This window comes from Dipodomys spectabilis, unplaced genomic scaffold (assembly GCF_019054845.1).
Source record: "Dipodomys spectabilis isolate Male_0828 unplaced genomic scaffold, ASM1905484v1 ptg000108l, whole genome shotgun sequence".
Taxonomy (NCBI): domain Eukaryota; kingdom Metazoa; phylum Chordata; class Mammalia; order Rodentia; family Heteromyidae; genus Dipodomys; species Dipodomys spectabilis.
Window position 1 is genome coordinate 10,284,883 of NW_024870785.1, and position 20,335 is coordinate 10,305,217.

Here is a 20,335-nt window from a genome sequence, read left to right on the forward strand (position 1 = left end):
TGAGGACAGATTGGGTAAAAGGTAGTGGAAAATAAGAACAAAATAAAAATAAAAACAAATAAAAACAAAATGGCTCCGGGTGAAGCTCAAGTGGTAGAGTGCTTGCCTAGCAGATTTGAAGCCCTGGATTCAATCTCCAAGACCGGAAGAAAAGAAGAAAGGGGTGGGGAGGATTGGGGGGTAGGCTGGGGGAGGATGGGAAGGGATGGGAAGGGGAAACTAAGGAGGAGGCTATAATGCTTGATAAGAAATGTACTCATTATCTTGCCCATGTAATTGTAACCCCTCTGTACAGTATTTTCACAACAAAATAAATAAATAAATAAATGAAGAAAGGGAGTGAGGAAGGGAAGGAGGGACAAAGGGAGGGAGGGAGGGAAGAAGGGAGGGAGGGAAGGAAGAGAGGAAAAGAAGGAAAAAGGGAGGGGGGAAAGATTAAGGGAAAGAAGGGAGGAAGAAGGACTGTCAGGACAACCTGAGTTTTAGAGAAACTTTAAATCTCTCCAGGATTGGGATGCAGCTGTAGTCACACAAGGCCCTGGTTCAGTCCTGGAAATAGGGCAATGAATGGATGGGGGTGGGGTGAGCAGATGCTCGCCCTGCAGTGGAAAGTCCTGCTTTTTTTTAACTATAGGTTGAGTACTTCTTATAGGAAATGCTCAAGATATTGATATTTTGAGGGAGAGGGATGGCATATTTGCCTACATACACACAATGACGTACCTTAGAGATGGATGCGAGCCCCATACACAGTTCATTTGTTTCATATGCACAGAGCCATGGGGGTCATTTTACACAGTCTTTTTAGGAGATTTCAGCACATGAAGTCAGCTATGGAATTTTCTAGTTGTGGACTGTTGATACCCCAAAAGCCTCAGTTTTAGGCATTTGGGATTTGTATTTTTAGATTAGGGATGCTCAAGACATAACCACTATCCTTGCATTCAACTCAATTATTTGGTGTTAGAATGATCACATGATTAATAGCACAAGCACATTTGCTAGTCACCTTAGATTTTTAACTTGATTTTATGTTCCTAATTTTGTGTTTGGTTAGTTCAAAACAGGAGCAAAATTTTTGGTACTTACAAAAAATGATAGTATGTAAAGATATTAATATGTAAAGATATTAGTATGTAAAGATATTAGTCTAATGTTCTAAAAGTACGTCATTAAAAATTGTATGTAATATTGGGCATAGTGAGGCACATCTGTAATCCAAGTTACTTTAGAGGCAGAAACAAGAGGATCAAGGTTCAAGGCCAGACAGAGCAAAAGTCAGGGACACTCTATCTCAAGAACAAACCATGCGTAAGGTGGCTCATTCCTGCAAATTCAGCTACTCAGGAGTTGGAGGGAAAGGGAATGATGTATGTGATCCAAGCAAAGTTAGCAAAAGACCCTATTTGAGAAGCAAACTAAAAGCAAAAGAAATGGGGTATGTGGCACAAGTGGCAAAGAACCCGCTTAGTAAGCAGAAGGCTGAAACACAACCAGGAAGTTCATACACACATATACCAAACAGACAAAAGGGCAACAGATTAAGGATTAAACATTATACCTGCCTTTTTTTTCTTTTTTCTTTCTTTCTTTTTATATTTCCCATACTTTTACTGTATACTTTTTTTTTTTTTGGTCGGTTGTGGGGCTTGAACTCTGGACTTGTTATCTGTCCCTGTGCTTGAGCCACAGCGCCACTTCCCTTTTTTCTTTTTTCTTTTTTTTGCCTGTCCTGGGCCTTGAACTCTGGGTCTGGGCAGTGTCCCTGAGCTCTTTTGGCTCAAGGCTAGCATTTGACCACTTGAGCCACAGCACTGCTACAGGCTTTTTCAGTGATTAATTGGAGATAAGAGTCTCACAGACTTTCCTACTGGAGCTGGCTTTGAACCACTATCCTCAGATCTTAGCAATCTAAGTAGCTAAGATAACAGGCGTGAGCCATCAACACCTGGCTATACTTGCTTTTTTTTTTTTTTTTTGGTCATGGAGCTTGAACTCTGAACTCTGGGCTCGAGCACTGTCCCTCAGCTCTTCAGCTCAAGGCTAGAGCCCTACCACTTGAGCCACAGCGCCACTTCCAGCTTTTTCTGTTTATGTGATGCTAAAGAATCGAACCCAGGGCCTCATGCATGTGAGGCAAGCACTCTACCACTGAGCCACCTTCCCAGCCCCTATCGTTGCTTTTTTACCTGAGCATTGCTGGTATGTAAAATACTGTTAGAAGCACTGTATGGTCTTCGCCAGAGGCACTCACAACATAGTGAAGAGACAAGAGATATACCTACACTGCAGGGAGGTTATGTATATCAAGTACAAAGTCTTAAAAATAGAGGGAAAGGTGACCCTGACCTCAAATAGATGACTTAGTCTTTTTTAATTCATGGACATCTGTCTGCAGATGGCAGGTTTTAGTTGGGAGAAATATGAGATACTCTAGAAACAGAGATGAACAAAGCTTTGGAGAAGTGGAGGTTGGGGGTGAGGAGGGAGTTGATTACGCTGAGCCTAGGAGCCAGAGCTGATGTAGCTGGGGCCCACGCTGGGACCTCACCAAGCTCCCACTGCTCAACCAGGCTTGCAGTTCTTTATTTCACTTTAAAAGACTCTGCCTTGTTTATCTGATTTGAACATCTACCGCCTCACTTACTGAGAGCCTTGGGCTAACCCATCACTATGATTCCTTGTTCTCCGACTTGCCTACTGAGCCAACCACAATTTATGGCTGAGGAGACAGAGTCCTTAAGGATTTATTAATTTACCAGAAGTGATGTTGAAGACCATTAATATACTGTCCTTACAAATGGTCACATTCAAGCTCAATGAACTTGGACACACAAAGCTGGTCCTAACCAATGAGAAATTTTCTTTTCTACATGGCAAGGGAAGATATTACTTTTTGCGAAGACATTACTTAGATAGCTTTCAAAAATGTTAGTCTTCTGTCAAAAGAGACTCGATAATTTTTAGTATTCTACAACTAAGTCATCTACAATTTCAACAGCTTTCCCATTTTATATTTACAGTTTGGTACACAATGGAAGAAGTGGTTGGGTCTAAACAAATAGCCTAAACAAAGAGACTACATCTCTGCATTTGTCCTTTCAGAAATTAATTAAGGTAAATATTCAAATAAGTGTACCAGATTTTTACCAAAATTCAAAATTTGCAATTTTTTAAAATCCAAACCAGGAAAATGAACATCTAAAGAACTTGAAAGTGACAACCAAACCAGCAAACGACAACAAACAAAAATCCCACCTCTTACAAAAATGATAGCAAATACAGTGCTGAGGATAAAATGTGGAAGGCACTTTTCTAACCAGTATGTATATGGTACCATATTTAATTGTTGACAACAAAATTAGCCATTTTCTGAGGTAGGTTAGTTATCCCATTTTATTGGAGGAAACCGGGATACCGAGAAGCTAAGTAACTTGCCCAAGGCCACACAGCTGTGAGGATCACAATCAGAATTAGCAGTCTGGCAACAGACTCCATGTTCTGAGTGTCTTTATGTAATGCGCTTATGATACTACACTGCAAAAGTGACAGGTTTACAAGCAAAGCAACGAAGAGTTCCGATACTTTTAAATAAATGTTGCCAGGATCAGTGCCTCGCTACTTCAGTATGTGCTGAAAGTCCCCAAACCTGCCTCTGGAGTTTTGTGTCCTGCCTCTGCTTTGTGTCCAGCTGCTGCAAGTTTTCCTTTCATAGGTAGCTGCTGCGAAGCCGAATGATTTGTTAAGATCATAACTTTTAAGAATGAAACGTAGACAAAGCATCTGCTCATTAGGGATACAAATACATCCCTCAGCCTTAGTACAAAAAAATTAAAGTTAAAAAAAAAAAAGTCAGGTACAGTAATTGTACAGTAATTGTAATCCTAGCTACTTGGGAGGCAGAGATTGGGAGATCTCACATTAAGAGTACCTCAGGCTTAAAAAAAAAAGTTCATGAGACTCCATTTTAACCAATGGCTAGGTACCACGTCACATACCTGTCACCTCAGCAATGTAGGAAAGTACAAATAGGAGGACTACAGTCCTAGATGGTCCAGGCATAAAACAATCCTATTTAGAAAATATCCAACCCAAAAGGAGTTGACAGAGTGGCTAGATTGATACAGGGTGATTATCTAAAAAGTGCAAAGCCAAGTCCAAAAGCCATACTGGAGGAAAAATTATTAAAATGAAGATCCATTTGGGGATATAACATTTAAATGGTGACACTAGCGTGTATAACCTATTTTAAAAGTCTGTACTTGGCTGGATGCTGGTGACTCATGCCTGTAATCCTAGCTACTCAGGAGGCTGAGATCTGAGGATCACAGTTCAAAGCCAGCCCAGGCAGGAAAGGCCAACAGACTCTTATCTCCAATAAACCACTAGAAAACTGGAAGTGGCACTGTGGCTCAAGCAGTAGAGTGCTCGCCTTGAGCTGAAGAGCTGAGTGACAGCACCCAGGCCCAGAGTTCAAGCCCCACGAATGACAAAAAAAAAACAACAACTGCACTAGCATGTGGGAGGCCTTGGGTTTGATCCTCAGTACCAAAAGCAAAAAACAAAACAAAACAACAAAAAAAAAACAGGGCTGGGAAGGTGGCTCAGTGGTAGAGTGCTTGCCTCACATGCATGAGGCCCTGGGTTTGATTCCTCAGCACCACATAAACGGGAAAAACCAGAAGTGGTGCTGTGGCTCAAATGGTAGAGCGCTAGCCTTGAGCTGAAGAGCTGAGGGACAGGGCCCAGGCCCAGAGTTCAGGCCCCACGACTAACCAAACTAAACAAAACAAAACAGAACCCCCCCCCAATTTCTGTGGATGTCACTTCTGTGGTAAAGTTAAAAGCTCTATTACTAGTTCTCTCAAGGGCTTTGTGGCAATAAACAAATTCTCCACTTATTAAGAGAAGTTGAGGCAACAGCATCATAAGATAGGTAAAGTAGGTATTGTTATTTTATCCAAATCTTAAAGAAATTACAAGACTTATCAGAAAGAAACTTGAATCAATGCTTTTTTCCAATAGTAGGTTGTAATGTAATACATTAACCACCAATTCTTGATAAATAATAATAAAGTCAGTTCCGACCAACCTCAAGATGGACGTGAACAGTTTTTCTAGCAATAGATTTGCAACCACCCACTGGCAGTGCCTCTCTCTGTGAGCACTGACATGCACATGTGAGCGAGAGTGAGGCAGGGTAATTTGCTGTCACTGGGCAAAGCAGAGATAATACCCAACCAAGTCCCTGTACAAAGGGGGTGGATGCCATGGTCCTGATCTCAGCAGACACAGGTTTCCAACCCTCCTGGTTGCAATGCAAGTAGCTTTTATGGGAATACCAAGAACACTTAGGAAAAGAACGAAGTGATTCACAGACCTCTGTGAAGCAAGAATTAAAACAAGCCAGGTTCTAAGTCGGGCACCAGTGGCTCATGCCTGTAATCCTAGCTACTCATGAGGCTGAGATCTGAGGATTGCGGTTCAAAGCCAGCCCGGCAGGAAAGTCCCTGAGACTCTTATCTCCAATAAGCCACTAGAAAAACCAGAAGTGGCACTGTGACTCAAGAGGTGAGCGCTCGCCTTGAGCTGAAGAGCACAGGGATAGCACCCAAGCCCAGAGTTCAAGCCCCAAGACCGACCAAAAAACAAAAAACAAAAAAAACAAACCAAGTCAGGTTCTGAATGAATGCTTTCCTTGTTTTAAAGAAAGTCTTAAAGAAAGGCCAATTTTGACCCATTTAAATCTGAAATGAGCGCCCATTCAAGTAACATTGGAATGTCGGAGAAAATGTATGTATTTTCGAATCCTTAGGACTGTTAGCATAAAATGTCAGCCTCAGTATTTATTTGAAAAAGTGTCATGAAATTTACTTTTATGAGGATTTGAGAAACACGTGTTGAAATGTTTTCCCCATGTCCCCTTCCCCTCCACTGTGCGCTAGCTCCACTTAGCAAGCTTTTGGCACTAGATTCTATTTATAGACTGCAGCCCAAAGTGAGGGCACACTGAATAAGAGGATAGTAGTGAAAAAGTCAGACTTACAGGAAGTTTTTTGGTATATTACTATATTATACATATAGACTCTTTCCAGCCCAACTCATGAATTATGAAGTGCAAGCACATACCTGATAGTTGCTACCTTTCCAGAACTTTTTCATTTCCTTACGTCTCCAAGCAACAATGGAGGCAGTAATAAGTGTGCAAGGTACCAAGTAGAGGAGGGCAGGCTGCCCCTTGTTCATCAGCACCAGAACAACAAACGTAAGTATCATGCCAATGGCATAGGCTGCAGGAAGAGCACCAGGTGTCAGTCACTGCTGCATGCTACAGAGTGGATCTGCCCTCCCCCATCACCTACTGGTTTCAAGTGTTTCCCATAACCCTTTTGCCATAAGAATTCATGTCATAATTTCATTGCTTTTCTAGACAGTAAATAGAACTATATTCTATGAACTTCTGAAAAATTTGGAAACTTTCAACCTAATAATTACCTAAGAGATAATTTTTAAAATATAATTCTATCAAACCAGGTGGTGGTGGCTCGTGCCTGTAATCCTAGCTACTCAGGAGACTGAATTCTGAGGATCTCAGTTCAAAGCCAGCCCAGGCAGGAAAGTCTGTAAGACTCTTATCTCCAATTAATCACCAGAAAACCAGAACTGGTGCTGTAGCTCAAAGTAGGAGAGTGTTAGCCTTGAGCAAAGGAGCTCAGGGACAGTGCCCAGGCCTAGAGTTCAAGTCTCACAACCAATCTATCTATCTATTAGAAATATATATATAGAAATAATAATAGAAATATGTATATTTCTATTATTATTAGTACAGAGGGGCTACCATTTCATAAGTCGGTAATGAGTACATTTTTGGGGTGGGTGGTTTGAACTTGGGCTTGGATACTGTCCCTGAGTTCATTTTGCTCAAAGCTAGTGCTCTACCACTTTAAGCCACAGTGCTACTTCTGGTTTCCTGGTGGTTAACTGGAGATAAGAGTCTCACAGGCTTTCCTGCCCAGCTTGGCTTTGAACCACAATCTTCAAATTTCAGCCTCCAGAGTAGCTAGGATTACGGGCGTGAGCCACCAGTGCCTGGTAATGAGTATATTTCCTTTTTGGATAATGTCACCCCTTCTTTTGCTTTTCCCCCCTCCTGTTCCTGCCCACAAGTAATTTTTTTAAGTTATCAATTACCTGTTACTATTAGGGATATTAAAGTGTTCCACCAAGGTTGAGAACTTTATGCCTAGGATCCCCTGATCTTTGCCTCCCATGTAACCTGGATTACAGGCTTTATCTACTGTGTCTGGTCCTAATATACATTTCTGATGTGAGGAGTTAACTCCATTGGGGACTTGCTAGAATATATAAAAAGTGGCTTCCCATGCAGGCATTTACCTATACATACAGAGCGTTAGTGTACAAATTTTCAGGTATTCACTTGAGATATACAGAATTAGTAGAGTATTTTTTGATTACTTTCTGTTATTAACTCTGTTTTCAATAGTAGAGGTTTAGGTGACAACAATCTCTCGCTTTTTTTTTTTTTTGTCAGCCGTAGGGCTTGAACTCTGGGCTTGGGCACTGTCCCTGCGCTCTTCAGCCCAAGGCGAGCATTCTACTGCTTGAGTCACAGCGCCACTTCCGGTTTTCTTGTGGTTTATTGGAGATAAGAGTCTCATGAACTTTCCTGCCCGGGCTGGCTTTGAACTTTGAACCGTGATCCTCAGATCTCAGCCTCCTGAGTAGCTAGGATTACAGGCATGAGCCACCAGCATCAGGCTCAATTTCTCTCTTCCTAGGTAAGATGTTATTGTGTCATAAATTCATTTATATAAAAACATAGCTATTGTAAAAAATCAAGTAAGATACCATTTACTGACTACTTATATGCCAAATATTTAACATATATCATATGGAGAACTTAATCTTTTATTTCACACTTAGTTTTTTTTTTTTTAATGATGTTCTTAAGCTGGCCTTGGAGATTTAAGACTGATGTACTATCACTTGAGCCACAGCTCCATTTCAAGCTTGAGCTGTTTGTCTCTCTGTCTCTGTCTCTCTCTGTTAATTGGAGAGAAAAGTTTCATAGACTTTCTTGCCTAGGCTGGCTTCAAACCATGATCTTTAGATCTCAGCCTCCAGAGCAGTTAGGGTTATGGGCATGAGCCACTGGAATTCAGCTCCCTAATTTCCCTTTTAAACCTCTAAAAGATTGTTAAATTATTCCCTTCTGATGTAAAAATGTGAAATTAATTTATGATGAATAATTACAATCCAACAACCTTAAAGACCTCATCACTTCCTTTAGACAACACATTCAAACTAACAAAAAAAAACACAAAAGTTTACCAACTATGGATGAAATATAGTATACAGAAGAACCAGTCTGAACATCAAATCTTCTGCAGTATGCAACCAACAGACCTTAAAAGAAAAGCAACTCCACATTATTTTCTTAAAACAACAGCAACACAAATTAAACTGTTCACTGTATTAGAGTATATGTTACATTGTAACTTTTTAAAATTACAAGATCATAAAAAATACTTAAAGTTGGGCACTGGTGGCTCACGCCTGTAATCCTAGCTACTCAGGAGGCTGAGTTCTGAAGATCAAGGTTCAAAGCCAGCTGAGGCAGGAAAGTCTGTGAGACTCTTCTCTCCAATAAACTAACAACAAAGTCAGAAGTGCAACTGTGGCTCAAGTGGTAGAGTGCTAGCCTTGAGCAGAAGCATCTGCTTGGGGACAGCACCAGGTCCTGAGGTCAAGCCCCAGGCCCAGCACCGATAAAAACAAAACAACAAAAAAACTGGGACAAGTTTTACATGCTAACTTTAATATTATCATACTGTATTTTTAAATATTCCCCCCAAACTATTAAATAGTGTTTAAGTTTTTTAAATATCACATTTAAAACATATTGAGTCAAGGGGCTGGGAAGGTGGCTCAGCGGTAGAGTGCTTGCCTTGCATGCATGAGGCCCTGGGTTCGATTCCTCAGCACCACATAAGCAAAAAGAAAAAGGCCGGAAGTGGCACTGTGGCTCAAGTGGTAGAGCACTAGCCTTGAGTTGAAGAGCTGAGAGACAGTGCCCAGGCCCAGAGTTCAGGCCCCATGACTGGACCCCCCCAAAAAAACATATTGAGTCAAATATACACATACATACATATACGCATATATGTATATATGTATACACACACACATATATGGGACTCACACCTGTAAACCTCAGCTACTCTAAAGCTGGGAATCAGGAGAATCATGGTTGGGGGCTAGCCTGGACAAAAGTGAGACCCCCCCCATCTCAACAAATAAGCAAAGCATAATGATATATACCTGTCATTCCAGCTATGTAGGAGACCATAGGGGAAACACGGTCCCAGGCCAGCCTGGGCAAAAACATGGGAGCTATCTGAAAACTAAAATAAAAAGGGCAGGAGGTATGACTTGCCTATTAAGCATGAGGCCCTAAGTACCACAAAGAAAATAATAACCAACCCTATCTAAACAAACAAGACAGGGATGGCACCTGGGCCCTGAGTTCAGGCCCCAGTATTAGCACACACAAAAAATAAATGAACAATGAACAATTTACTATATTTACAAGTTGTTTGAATTAATTTTGGTCTGTATATAATAAAGTTCTCTGTTATTTTTTAGTATATTTTTTGATGTTTACATTTCCATATTTAAAAAAAAAATGTACCCTTTCCCTACAATCAAAATTTAGCTCTTAGAAGTGGAGGATGTAGTTCAAATGGTAGAACACTAGACTTGAGTGAAAAAGCCAAGGCAGTGCTCAAGGTCCCAAGTTCAAGCCCCAGTACTTGTGCATGTGCACACATGCACACACACAGTACTGCCAAATTTAGCTCTTAGTGTCTCATGTAGAGTCAATAACTCAGTGAAACATATTTAAGACCTTTGACCAGTTCTAAGCCAAGGATTATGTACAAGGTCTTAAGGAACATTCAACATGACACTGGTAAAAGCAAGGACAAATTCGACGAAGCACAAGGATCACTAAGGTACTTGGCAGAATTCTTTTGCTGCCTTACAAGTAGCTTGGAGATTCACTGAACTAAGAGTGCTGCTATAGTGGACTTTGTCATGCCAACTCACAAGAGAACACTGTTCACTCTCTCTTTAGGTAAATATAGAAAGGCTTTCACAGAAAAGCCAGGATTCCTCATCATCAACAGGCAGTCAGTGATAGGGAGCCAACAGGACAAGTGCTCAGTTGACAAAAAAAATCTTATTAACTACTGTGTGTGTGTGTGTGTGTGTGTGAGTGTGAGTGTGATAGAGAGAGAGAGAGAGAGAGAGAGAGAGATTTTGAGGTAAGGACTAACTAGTTGCCTCTAGCCAGCCTCAAACTCTTGATCATGCTGCCTCAGCTTCCCAAGTGCTAAGATTACAGCTGTGCGCCATGATGCCCAGCTAATTACTTTCAAAAATCTTTATTATTTCTTATGAACATAACCTCAAGATTTTCTTCCCTTCATAATAAAAGATGAACTGGATTACTTGGTCTTTTCTCTTGTTGTTTTCTTCCACTTCAAAATACTCACATTGCTTTACTCACATTCACTTTAATAAGCACTCAACACAAACCTCAGCACAGTCTTCTTGGTAGTTTCAGCTTTTTTCCAGAAAGTCAGCTTAATGTGCCACCACAGCCAATCTGCTTCCAGCCCCTGGGCATACAGAGTTCTTGCCCTTATTGCCCTTCATGGGGTTAATGTTGGCCACTGTTCTTATGCAAAGTCTGAGTTGTTTTTACCTTTGGTGACTATGTCTGTGGAGTGGCTATGGGCACAGAAAGCTAAACAACATAGTTACTTGTCTGGGGGCTGGGAAGGTGGCTCAGTGGTAGAGCACTTGTCTTGCATGCATGAGGCCCTCAGCACCACATAAGCAAAAAGAAAAAAGCCGGATGTGGCGCTATAGCTCAAGTGGTAGAGCACTAGCCTTAAGCTGAAGAGCTGAGGGACAGTGCCCAAGCCCAGAGTTCAGGCCCCACGACCGGACCCCTCCCCAAAAAACATTGTTACTTGTCTGGGATTGTTTGCTCAATAGGTCACCCAGTGAGGGAAATAAGCCAGATCTGAAGGAACTACCAGGAGAAAGTGGTCCTACAGACTGACTCGGTATTATAGAGCCATCCAAGCTTGTGCCTAGTATCTCCTCTTGAACTCGACCTTGCTAACATCCCTAAAACACTTCCTAAAATAAATACCACCATAAAACTGATTAAACACCATATTCTTGGCATTATTATCTTCAACTTCAAAAGAGTGACAAAAATATACTTCCCTGGAGAAGAGGACTAAACTGCTTCCTTTTAGACACCTTCTGAACCATCATCGATTTTGCTTGGGTTGTTGCCTATTGGGCCTTATCCTGTACTGCTCAAAATGGTTTTCACTTTTTTTTATCTTTGTCACTGATCAGCTCTAATGACATCCAGAAATACACAATATAGAGCAGGCAACTTTTCACAAACATGGTACATTTTAAACCATCAGAATATTTTTACCAAACTTGTGAAAGCCACTTACCAGGTACAATAATGTCTCCAAAACCCAATAATGAAACAGGCAAGAGGCACACATTCATTACTGAGAAATAGATCAGCTTTGGTACCCTGATAACTACTGGTAACTGTAAAATAAGAAGGGGGGAGAGGAAAAGGTCACCAATAAAACTCTTTTCAAGTTTCTTTTAGAAAGGAAAGGACTAACAGAATAATGGTAAGAAAAATTTAAACTGACATTTAACAAAAAAAATCAACCTTGAAATCAGAGATCATAGACTAGACAATACACAAACATACTACATGTACAGAAAGATCGACAGAAATAGATATGTAATTTTGGTAAAATGAAACCCCTGTAGGAGTAATAGTATTAATTCATCTACTATCCCCATATCTAACCTTTTAGGTTTTGTTGGGTTTTTTTACTTTTTACCAACAATAGGACTCAGACCTTGAATTTTTATTTTTTATTTTTGTTGGTCATGGGGCTTGAACTCTGGGCCTGGGTGCTGTCCCTCAGCTCTTCAGCTCAAGGGGAGCACTCTACCACTTGAGCTACAGCACCACTTCCGATTTTCTGGTGGTTTATTGGCTGCCTGGGCTGGCTTTGAACCGTGATCCTCAGATCTCAGCCTCCTGAGTAGCTAGGATTACAGGCGTGAACCACCAGCACCCGGCAATTTTTTTTTTAAATCAAGATTGTTTTCCCCAAAGAAGAGTCTTGCCTCAGAGGGTATGTTTTAAAGTCCAATGAATATATCTGAAATACAATCCTTACTTTCTCATGGGGAGCTGAGGGCTGAGCAGTGGCTTCCACAAAGTTTCCATCATTCTAGGATGAAACCCAAGTCAATAGGTATTTAATAATTTAGAATAACTATGAAAAGGGCTATATTTTTGAGAAATAAGTTGTACAATACCTTAACATGCACTACATGACCAATGGATTACATAAGAAGGCAACATTATGAACTGGATACACTACATACACTGGGCAGCCATTTCTGTCTTACTGCCATCCCTACCTTTTCTGTGTTTCCAAAAGGTCCAGCTGCAAGTTCAACCATAATACTCTCACCATTCTAAAATTGAGGAGGAAGAAGAAAGACGTTATATAGTCATCTGACTAGAACAGTCTGCCACTATTTAGAATGATATAAAGCCCATTACGTCTTATTTTCATCCTCATTTCCTGTAGATGGCAAAAATCAAAACCGTCTAAAACCTAACACATGGTTTCACTTTAGCAGAGCTCAGAAATCATCAGAAACTGACAAATCACAGATCACTAAATGCATACATCACTAAAGTGTACCTTGAGCTTTGTATTATACTGACATAGTAAATCTAACATTTATAATGGATTATATGTTTCAAATACTTTCAAATATTTATTATGCAGTATTATGGTTCCTAGTCATTTTAAACAATGTCAGAGAAGAAGGATATACTAAAATCTTTTAAATTTAGCTTTGTAACTTTATTTGAATAAATATACATAGGGCCTTGCTACTCACTACAATAATAGAACAATGAAAGCAGATATGAGAAGACTCAACTCTATACAGAATCAGTGATGTATTCCTTGTCTGACTCCTGCCCAACTTCAGCCCAGCCATTCTATGTTCCAAACAAAACATTGACCTTTCTGCAATTCCCTCTGAGTCTTATGAAGTCTTTTGTGGGTCATGTAAGGAATTTATTAAAATGTTATCTCCTGCAAGTCCAATCTATTGTAGCAGGAGAAGAAGTAACATTTTGAAGTAGCACCCTAAGAGTGACTGAGCACCCATTTTAGGTTTCACAGTACAAATCTAAGAGGGAAACAGTGAAAGAAGATACATGCTCAGTTTTGAAAAATATGTCTGACTATAATATTTTCCATGGGAAGGTTACACAAGAGAAAGCACTTGATTATTTTTAAAACCATCTCACTGATATCTAAACTGAGTAAAAAGGTTAAATCCCTGCCTGAAAAAATCTTTTCCTCATGCTAAGCTTTTGGTTACAGAGGGGTTAAATCACAGCAGTTTAGTAAGGTAACTTTATTAATAGGAAGAAAATTCTCCGGTTGTGAACCCATTTCCATAAAATTAATTTGGCTAATCGTCTGGTTGTTATTTAAAATATTTAGTGAAGATCTTCAGTGTCTCCCTCCCATATATTTAAAGACAGCTGAGTACCAACCACATTTTGTTTTTTATTTTGTGTGAGTCCTGGGGCTTAAACTCAGGGCCCGGACACTGTTCCTTTGTGTTTTAGCTCAAGATTGATGCTCTACATCTTGAGCCACATTCTACCTCTGGCTTTTTGATGGTTAATTGGAGGTAAGAGTCTCATGGACTTTTCTGCTTTGGCTGGCTTTGAACTGAAATCCTCAGACCTCAGTCTCCTGAGTACCTAGGATTAAGATGTGAGCCACTAGCATTTGACATCACTTTTTTTTTTCTTGAGGCCAGAGTCAGTGTAGTTATGTTTTCCTTAAAATCATGATTTTCCTATCTCGGTCTCCTAAATCTGGGGTCACATGCTCAGCTAAGAAAAATTACTTTTAAAAGAAGAAAAAATGTAGACATTCTGATTTTTACATCAGTCAGAAGACTTCATTTTTTGGGGGGGAGGGAAATGGGAATGAACCAACTATTAAAGGACCAGTGTTAATGACAATTCTACTAATGGAATTCACTGAATAGTAAATGTCTACAAAACCAACAATCTAAGACTAGGTTAAGATTCTCATCTTTTGGCATGCTTCTTCATGGGTTAATAAAATATATACAATGATCATACCTTTGTGATGAATGGTGTTATGAAAACAAAAAAAACATCATAGAGGAGGAGAAGGCCTAGAAGTATCACACATGACTGTTGAGAAAAGAAACAAAGTTAAAGGTCAAACTTCCCTTATCTAAATTAAGAGATTAATGTATTTTGCAAATACAAATAACATGTGAAAATATATTTGAATACTATTTTAAAAGGTGTTCTATGGTTATAATTGTCTATTGCTGTTCTAGAAACATTAAAGTTCTTATCATTTTTATCCCATTTGCTTAAAAGAAATCACTGAGTCAATGAAATGTTCTTCCTTGATATTCAATCTTATAAGAATTTTATGATTTGGGTATATGAATGATTAAACATTTTAACTAGCAAAGTAGTGGTTGACTTTGCTCAGGGTTAAGATTAATTGCAAAAGGATAAAATAGGCCTGGGAAGGTGGCTCAGTGGTAGAGTGATTGCCTTGCATGCATGAGGCCCTGGATTCGATTCCTCAGCACCACATAAGCAGAAAAAGGCAGAAGTGGCGCTGTGGCTCAAGTGGTAGAGCGCTAGCCTTGAGCTGAAGAGCTGAGGGACAGCGTCCAGGCCCAGAGTTCAGGCCTCATGACAGACAAAAAAAAAAAAAAAAGGATAAAATAGAGCTTTGTGAAGTGATGAGAAATGTTCAGGACTTCATTGGCATGGTGGTAACAGATGTTATCCATTTGAAAATTTTCAAGAAACAGTACATTTAACATGGTGTTTTTTTGTGTTTTACATAAATATGAAGAGGCACGTAGGCATTGAGCCTTTGTGCATTTTAAAAGTGGATGCACGGGCAGGGAATGTGGCTTAGTGGTAAAGTGCTTGCCTAGCATGCATGAAACACTGGGTTCGCTTCCTCAGTACCATATAAAACAGAAAAAGCCAAAAGTGGCACTGTAGCTCAAGTGGTAGAGTGCTAGCCTGAGCAAAAATAAACTCAGGGATTAGGTGCCCAGGTTCTGAGTACAAGGCCCAGAAGTGGCAAAAAAAGAAAAAGTTGATGCAAATTATGTATTTTTTTAGTTAGCAAAACAATATACTTTACCTTGAAGTTGGGTAACTTCAGTGTTTTAATTAAATTGAGGCAGAAAGCAATGCCCAAGATATCCTGTAATATCCAAGCCCACCTAAAATAAAAAAGATATTACCCTATAGTTTTATTCATATATTTTAGATTAATGTTTAAAAATCAACTTTTCTAAAAAATTAGATCACTGTAGTAATGTCATTAAATTGCTGTGACTTGATTGTTCAATTATTAAACATGTATCATATATAAGCTGATGTTTGCCTTAGTCTTTGGGCTTATATACATCTCTTTCCAGAAAGTTAGCTGTTCACAAGGGTCACTACTGTTGATATATATCCAGATAGCTTGAATGTAAGTGACAGCTCTTGCAACTTACTCTACTAGAAACTGTCATACGTAACTACTAATTGATAGATATAGATGAAACTGTGAAGCTGTATGAACTTTATTTACCAAATTTTAGACTATTAAGTCTTACAGGTCATCCAAAGCTTTATTGATATGCCATTAAATAAGCCCAAGTATATATTTTTTAGGTTATCTTTCCTGCAAAGGGTAGATCCCTTCTATATCTTCTCTCTGTGAATGGACAGATACTTTGCACACCCCCTTCACTCTAACAGAAAGGGCAGCCTAATCTACATATGCTTTCACATTTTCCTTTTTCACTTAAATACATATCCTGATTGAGGCTAGAGATGGGAGGAGGAATAATGAGTGAGAACAATAGAACGGGTGACACTGATCAAGTGGCATTGTATTTATAACTTGACTTATGGAACTGTAACTTCTTTGTACAACTACTTAATAACAAAAATTTTAAGATAGCATATCCTGGAAATCACTGCCTTATTAGTTCAAAAAGATCTTTATATTTTTTAGGGTTAGACTGAATTCCACTGTAGTATGTCATAATTAAGCATATTCTTAAAATCTAGGTGTTTAACTCATAACTCATATTTCCTTCTCTGTATAAGCTCAAATCATTAGTATAAGATCTGCTCATTTAAAAAGTAGCTTCTTTCAACATGTGTTCTTAAACACAAAACAATTCCATAGCAATTGTAATGAATGAGATTAAGGCAAGATATAAAACAATCTACCCTTCAATATAACACTGAATATATCAAGTATTCATACCTATCCTCATTCCTAAACACAGCCCAAACAACAGCTACAGCTATGCATAGTCCAGAGAGAAAAATAAGTCTCACTTCAATGCTTTTGCCACGACACGTAATCCTAAAAAAAAGAATGAAATTGTTTAGTTTATGTTATAAAGTACAATGTTTCTCTGATATAAAAAGTGACAACATAAACCAGTCACAAGGTGGGGGGGTAGGGGAGGACTGGTGGCTCATTCCTGTAATCCTAACTATTCAGGAGCTGAGATCTGAGGATTACGGTTCAAAGCCAGCCTAGGCAGGAAAGTCCATGAGAGTCTTATCTCCAATGAACCACCAGAAAATTGGAAGTGGCGCTGTGGCTCCAGAGGTAAAGTGCTTGCTTTGAGCTGAACACATCAGGAACAACACCCAGGCCCTGAGTTCAAACCCCATGCTGATTAAAAACAAAACAGCAAAATAGTCACAAGAAGTAACTGAAATATCAATTTAGCAGTCACAATTGTAAGTAAAATAACTGACACATGATGATCAGTCCAATTTTTTTTTTTTTTGTTGGTTGTGGGGCTTGAACTCTGGGCTTGGGTGCTGTCTTCACACTCTTCAACTCAAGGTGAGTGCTCTACCACTTGAGACACAGCGTCACTTCCGGTTTTCTAGTGGTTTATTGGAGATAAGAGTCTCACGAACTTTCCTGCCCAGGCTGGCTTTGAACCATGATCCTCAGATATCAGACTCCTGAGTTGCTAGGATTACAGGCATGAGCCACTGGCGCCCGGCCAGTCCAACTTTTTATGATGATGAGGTGTTCTAGATTTGTGCTGTCCAGTACAGTTGGCATGAACCACACATGAGTACTCAATACTTAAAGTGTGTCTGAGAGTGAAAGCTTAAAAATTTCATTTAACTTGAATTAGTTTACATTTAAACTAATAAGTCTAATGTATATTGGACTTCACAGGTTAAAAAAAAACATTTTCCTTTTCCTTATATTAAATGATCAATTATATAGCATTTCCTAGGAGATACATACGTGCATTGTCCACATGGTATCTTATGAATTAGTGCAGCAAGACAGTTGTACAGACTCATTGCTGATGCTATGCAGAATATTGCTATTATAACATAAACTAGAAAAAAAAACATCAAATTATGTAACACCAGAAAATGTGATAAAAATATTTATATAAGCAATATTATTTCTTTGTCTTTCTTTATTAGACCATGATACATTTATTTAATGCATTCATTATCTGAATTAGTTACTAAGCTAAAATTATTTAGATTCTGAATTTTAGAAGTAGGCATTTTAGGTGTTATTTTACTTCCAATATACATTGGTAGGATTGCTTAAAGGCTGAAGAGTCCCTATATTTCCTATTATTTAGTAATTCAAATGACATGTTTTTTAATGATAAAATAATATGAATTATATATTTATGAATATTTAATTTAACTATAAGGAATAAAGTACTAACAAATCTTAAAAAAACATTTTTAGAAATTCACCTTAGGAATGAAAATTAATACCTGCTTTAAGACATTAACCATGTTATCTGTATTCTGCTATAAAGACTGTGTCTGTAATAACTTGACCTATGGTAAAGCTAAACCCATTTAAACAAACCTCTTTGTTATGATATGACCTTAAGTTCATTAAAACTCACAGGTATTTTTCTTTATTATTCGATTTATTTCAGAGTTATTTAAAATCCAAGCTATGTGACCTCTTTGTTGTTACAAAGGGGGATTACTATACTTTAAAGTCTTTCTTTTCTGAACTCCCTTTAAAAATTTCACAATTGAAATACAAGTTGTACCTGAATCTTTCAAATTCTACTTAATTTTAGGCAACTTAAAACAGATACTTAGAAGAGTAGGTAGTACATACAGGCTTTATATGTGTTACTCATTATTTTTGTCATTAGTTATATATGGTAATGTGAGCAGATAGTCATAGACTGTCATTGATTTTTGTAAGTTACCTACCAAAGTTGCCCTACAGGCTTCTTTAAGTCCTCCTAGAGTTTTAGTGTCACATTCAATATCAGAACATATCTATTTAGTTAATGTAACTCATTGTCAGTTTCTTTCTTAACCATTTCTTAATTATAAAATGGCAGAATAACTTTAGAAATTGTGTAATGTATCAAGAAATGCTAATAATTTTAACAATAAGAAGGAACTATTCTGTGGTAAAGCATTGCCAGAGTCATAATTAAGGACCATGTCCTGGGATAACTCTGAGATTGAATGGTCTTCCTATACAAAAATATTTATATATAAACAATGTCAGCTTTTTAAGCAGCAATAAGTTTAAAGAAATTTCTCATCATAAGATAAAATACATTTTACGGGGCTGGGAAGGTGGCTCAGTGGAAGAATGCTTGCCTTGCATGCATGAGGCCCTGGGTTCAATTCCCCAGCACCACATAAGCAAAAAGAAAAAAAGCTGGAAGTGACTTTGTGGCTCAAGTGGTAGAGTGCTAGCCTTGAGCTGAAGGGCTGAAGGACAGCGCCCAGGCCCAGAGTTCAGAATAAGATAGAGATTTTGCTTTTCTATCAAAGACCACTACTACAATATCAAGAAGAATCAGATATGGATCAAACAATTGATTACTAAAATTAGCTATAATTCCAACATAATGCAGTGTTCTTCTCTTCAGTCTCACCAACATACTAAGATGATATACCAGTTAGTTTTTAGACCACAGGCAAATATCTATGTGTCCTCACAAATGGAATGATCCTGTTTGTACGAGTAAAACAAGATCAACTATATTTGAGGGTAATCAGATTCCATAAATCAGTAATTGGAATAATCTTCTATTTGATGCAAGTATATATAACCCTGATAAAGTCTTAGTCCATAGCCTAGATACTAGGCTAACAAAAAATTTTTTGTCTGTGGGGAAACTTCAGGAACATAAACAGTCTTTTCAAGTAATTCATGGGGATGTGCAGGCAATCTGGCTGCGGCATCTGTCACCCCACTGATTGCCAGGGTTGATTTGGCTGATTTGGCTGGGTAGGCAGTGTCCCTTTCCTCCCTCACCATTCTGTGTGCATCCCTCTTGAAGCTGCGGGTGTGACCATCCCAATAGGGGAAGACTGGCCTTCAGTAAAGGGTATATGAGTAGCTGTGCTCCCCTGCTGCAATCTCCAAACAAGCTCTCAAGTAATTCATGAACAAATGTTACTATCACAAAACATAAGAGTATTTTTTTTACTGAATTAAAAAAAAAAAAAATCAAAGCTGGACACAGGTGGCCCATGCCTGTAATCCTAGCTACTCAGGAAGCTGAGATCTGAGGATTGTGCTTTAGAGCCAGCCAGGGCAGGAAAATCTGTGAGATTCTTATCTTCAATTAACCACCAGAAGACCAGAAGTGGAGCTGAGGCTCAAAATGGTAGAGTACTAGGCCTTAAGCAAAAAGAGCTCCAGGACAGTGCCCAGGTCCCCAAGTTCAAGCCCTACAACTGACAACAAAAGACATTTTTTTTTTTCAGAGTAACAGTGATCTAAAACTTCTGGAAAGTTTTACTTGTATCCTTTCTAGATAAAAATGCTTCCAAGAAATAATGTATGACAAAAGCAACAAACATAAAATATGACTTCTTACCCAACCACTTATAGAAGAAATACAGTAAGACCATCATAACACAGCAGATGACCACAAATACTACAACTGTAAGAGGACTGAAAGTTACATATTCTTCCTTCTTTTTCCTCATTTCTCTTTCCTCGGTGCTTGTTATTGTCTTTAAGTTTTCTCTGTATAAATACACATAGGAACTTCAGTATTCACTATCAAATATATTTTAAAAATC

At 38.7% G+C, this 20,335-nt stretch overlaps 1 protein-coding gene across 1 annotated transcript in view; it reads right to left on the reverse strand.

Moving 5' to 3' along the window:
* Positions 1-20,335, reverse strand: part of Sppl2a (signal peptide peptidase like 2A) — a 40,947-nt gene that overhangs the window by 7,220 nt on the left and 13,392 nt on the right. Inside the window, exons 6-14 of the mRNA XM_042687527.1 lie at positions 20,128-20,279; positions 17,538-17,634; positions 16,521-16,622; positions 15,396-15,477; positions 14,333-14,407; positions 12,568-12,624; positions 11,565-11,667; positions 8,353-8,427; positions 6,130-6,290 (exon numbers count right to left, since the gene is read on the reverse strand). Of these exons, the coding sequence (XP_042543461.1) occupies positions 6,130-6,290; positions 8,353-8,427; positions 11,565-11,667; positions 12,568-12,624; positions 14,333-14,407; positions 15,396-15,477; positions 16,521-16,622; positions 17,538-17,634; positions 20,128-20,279 (904 nt within the window). The remainder of the gene's footprint in view (positions 1-6,129; positions 6,291-8,352; positions 8,428-11,564; positions 11,668-12,567; positions 12,625-14,332; positions 14,408-15,395; positions 15,478-16,520; positions 16,623-17,537; positions 17,635-20,127; positions 20,280-20,335) is intronic.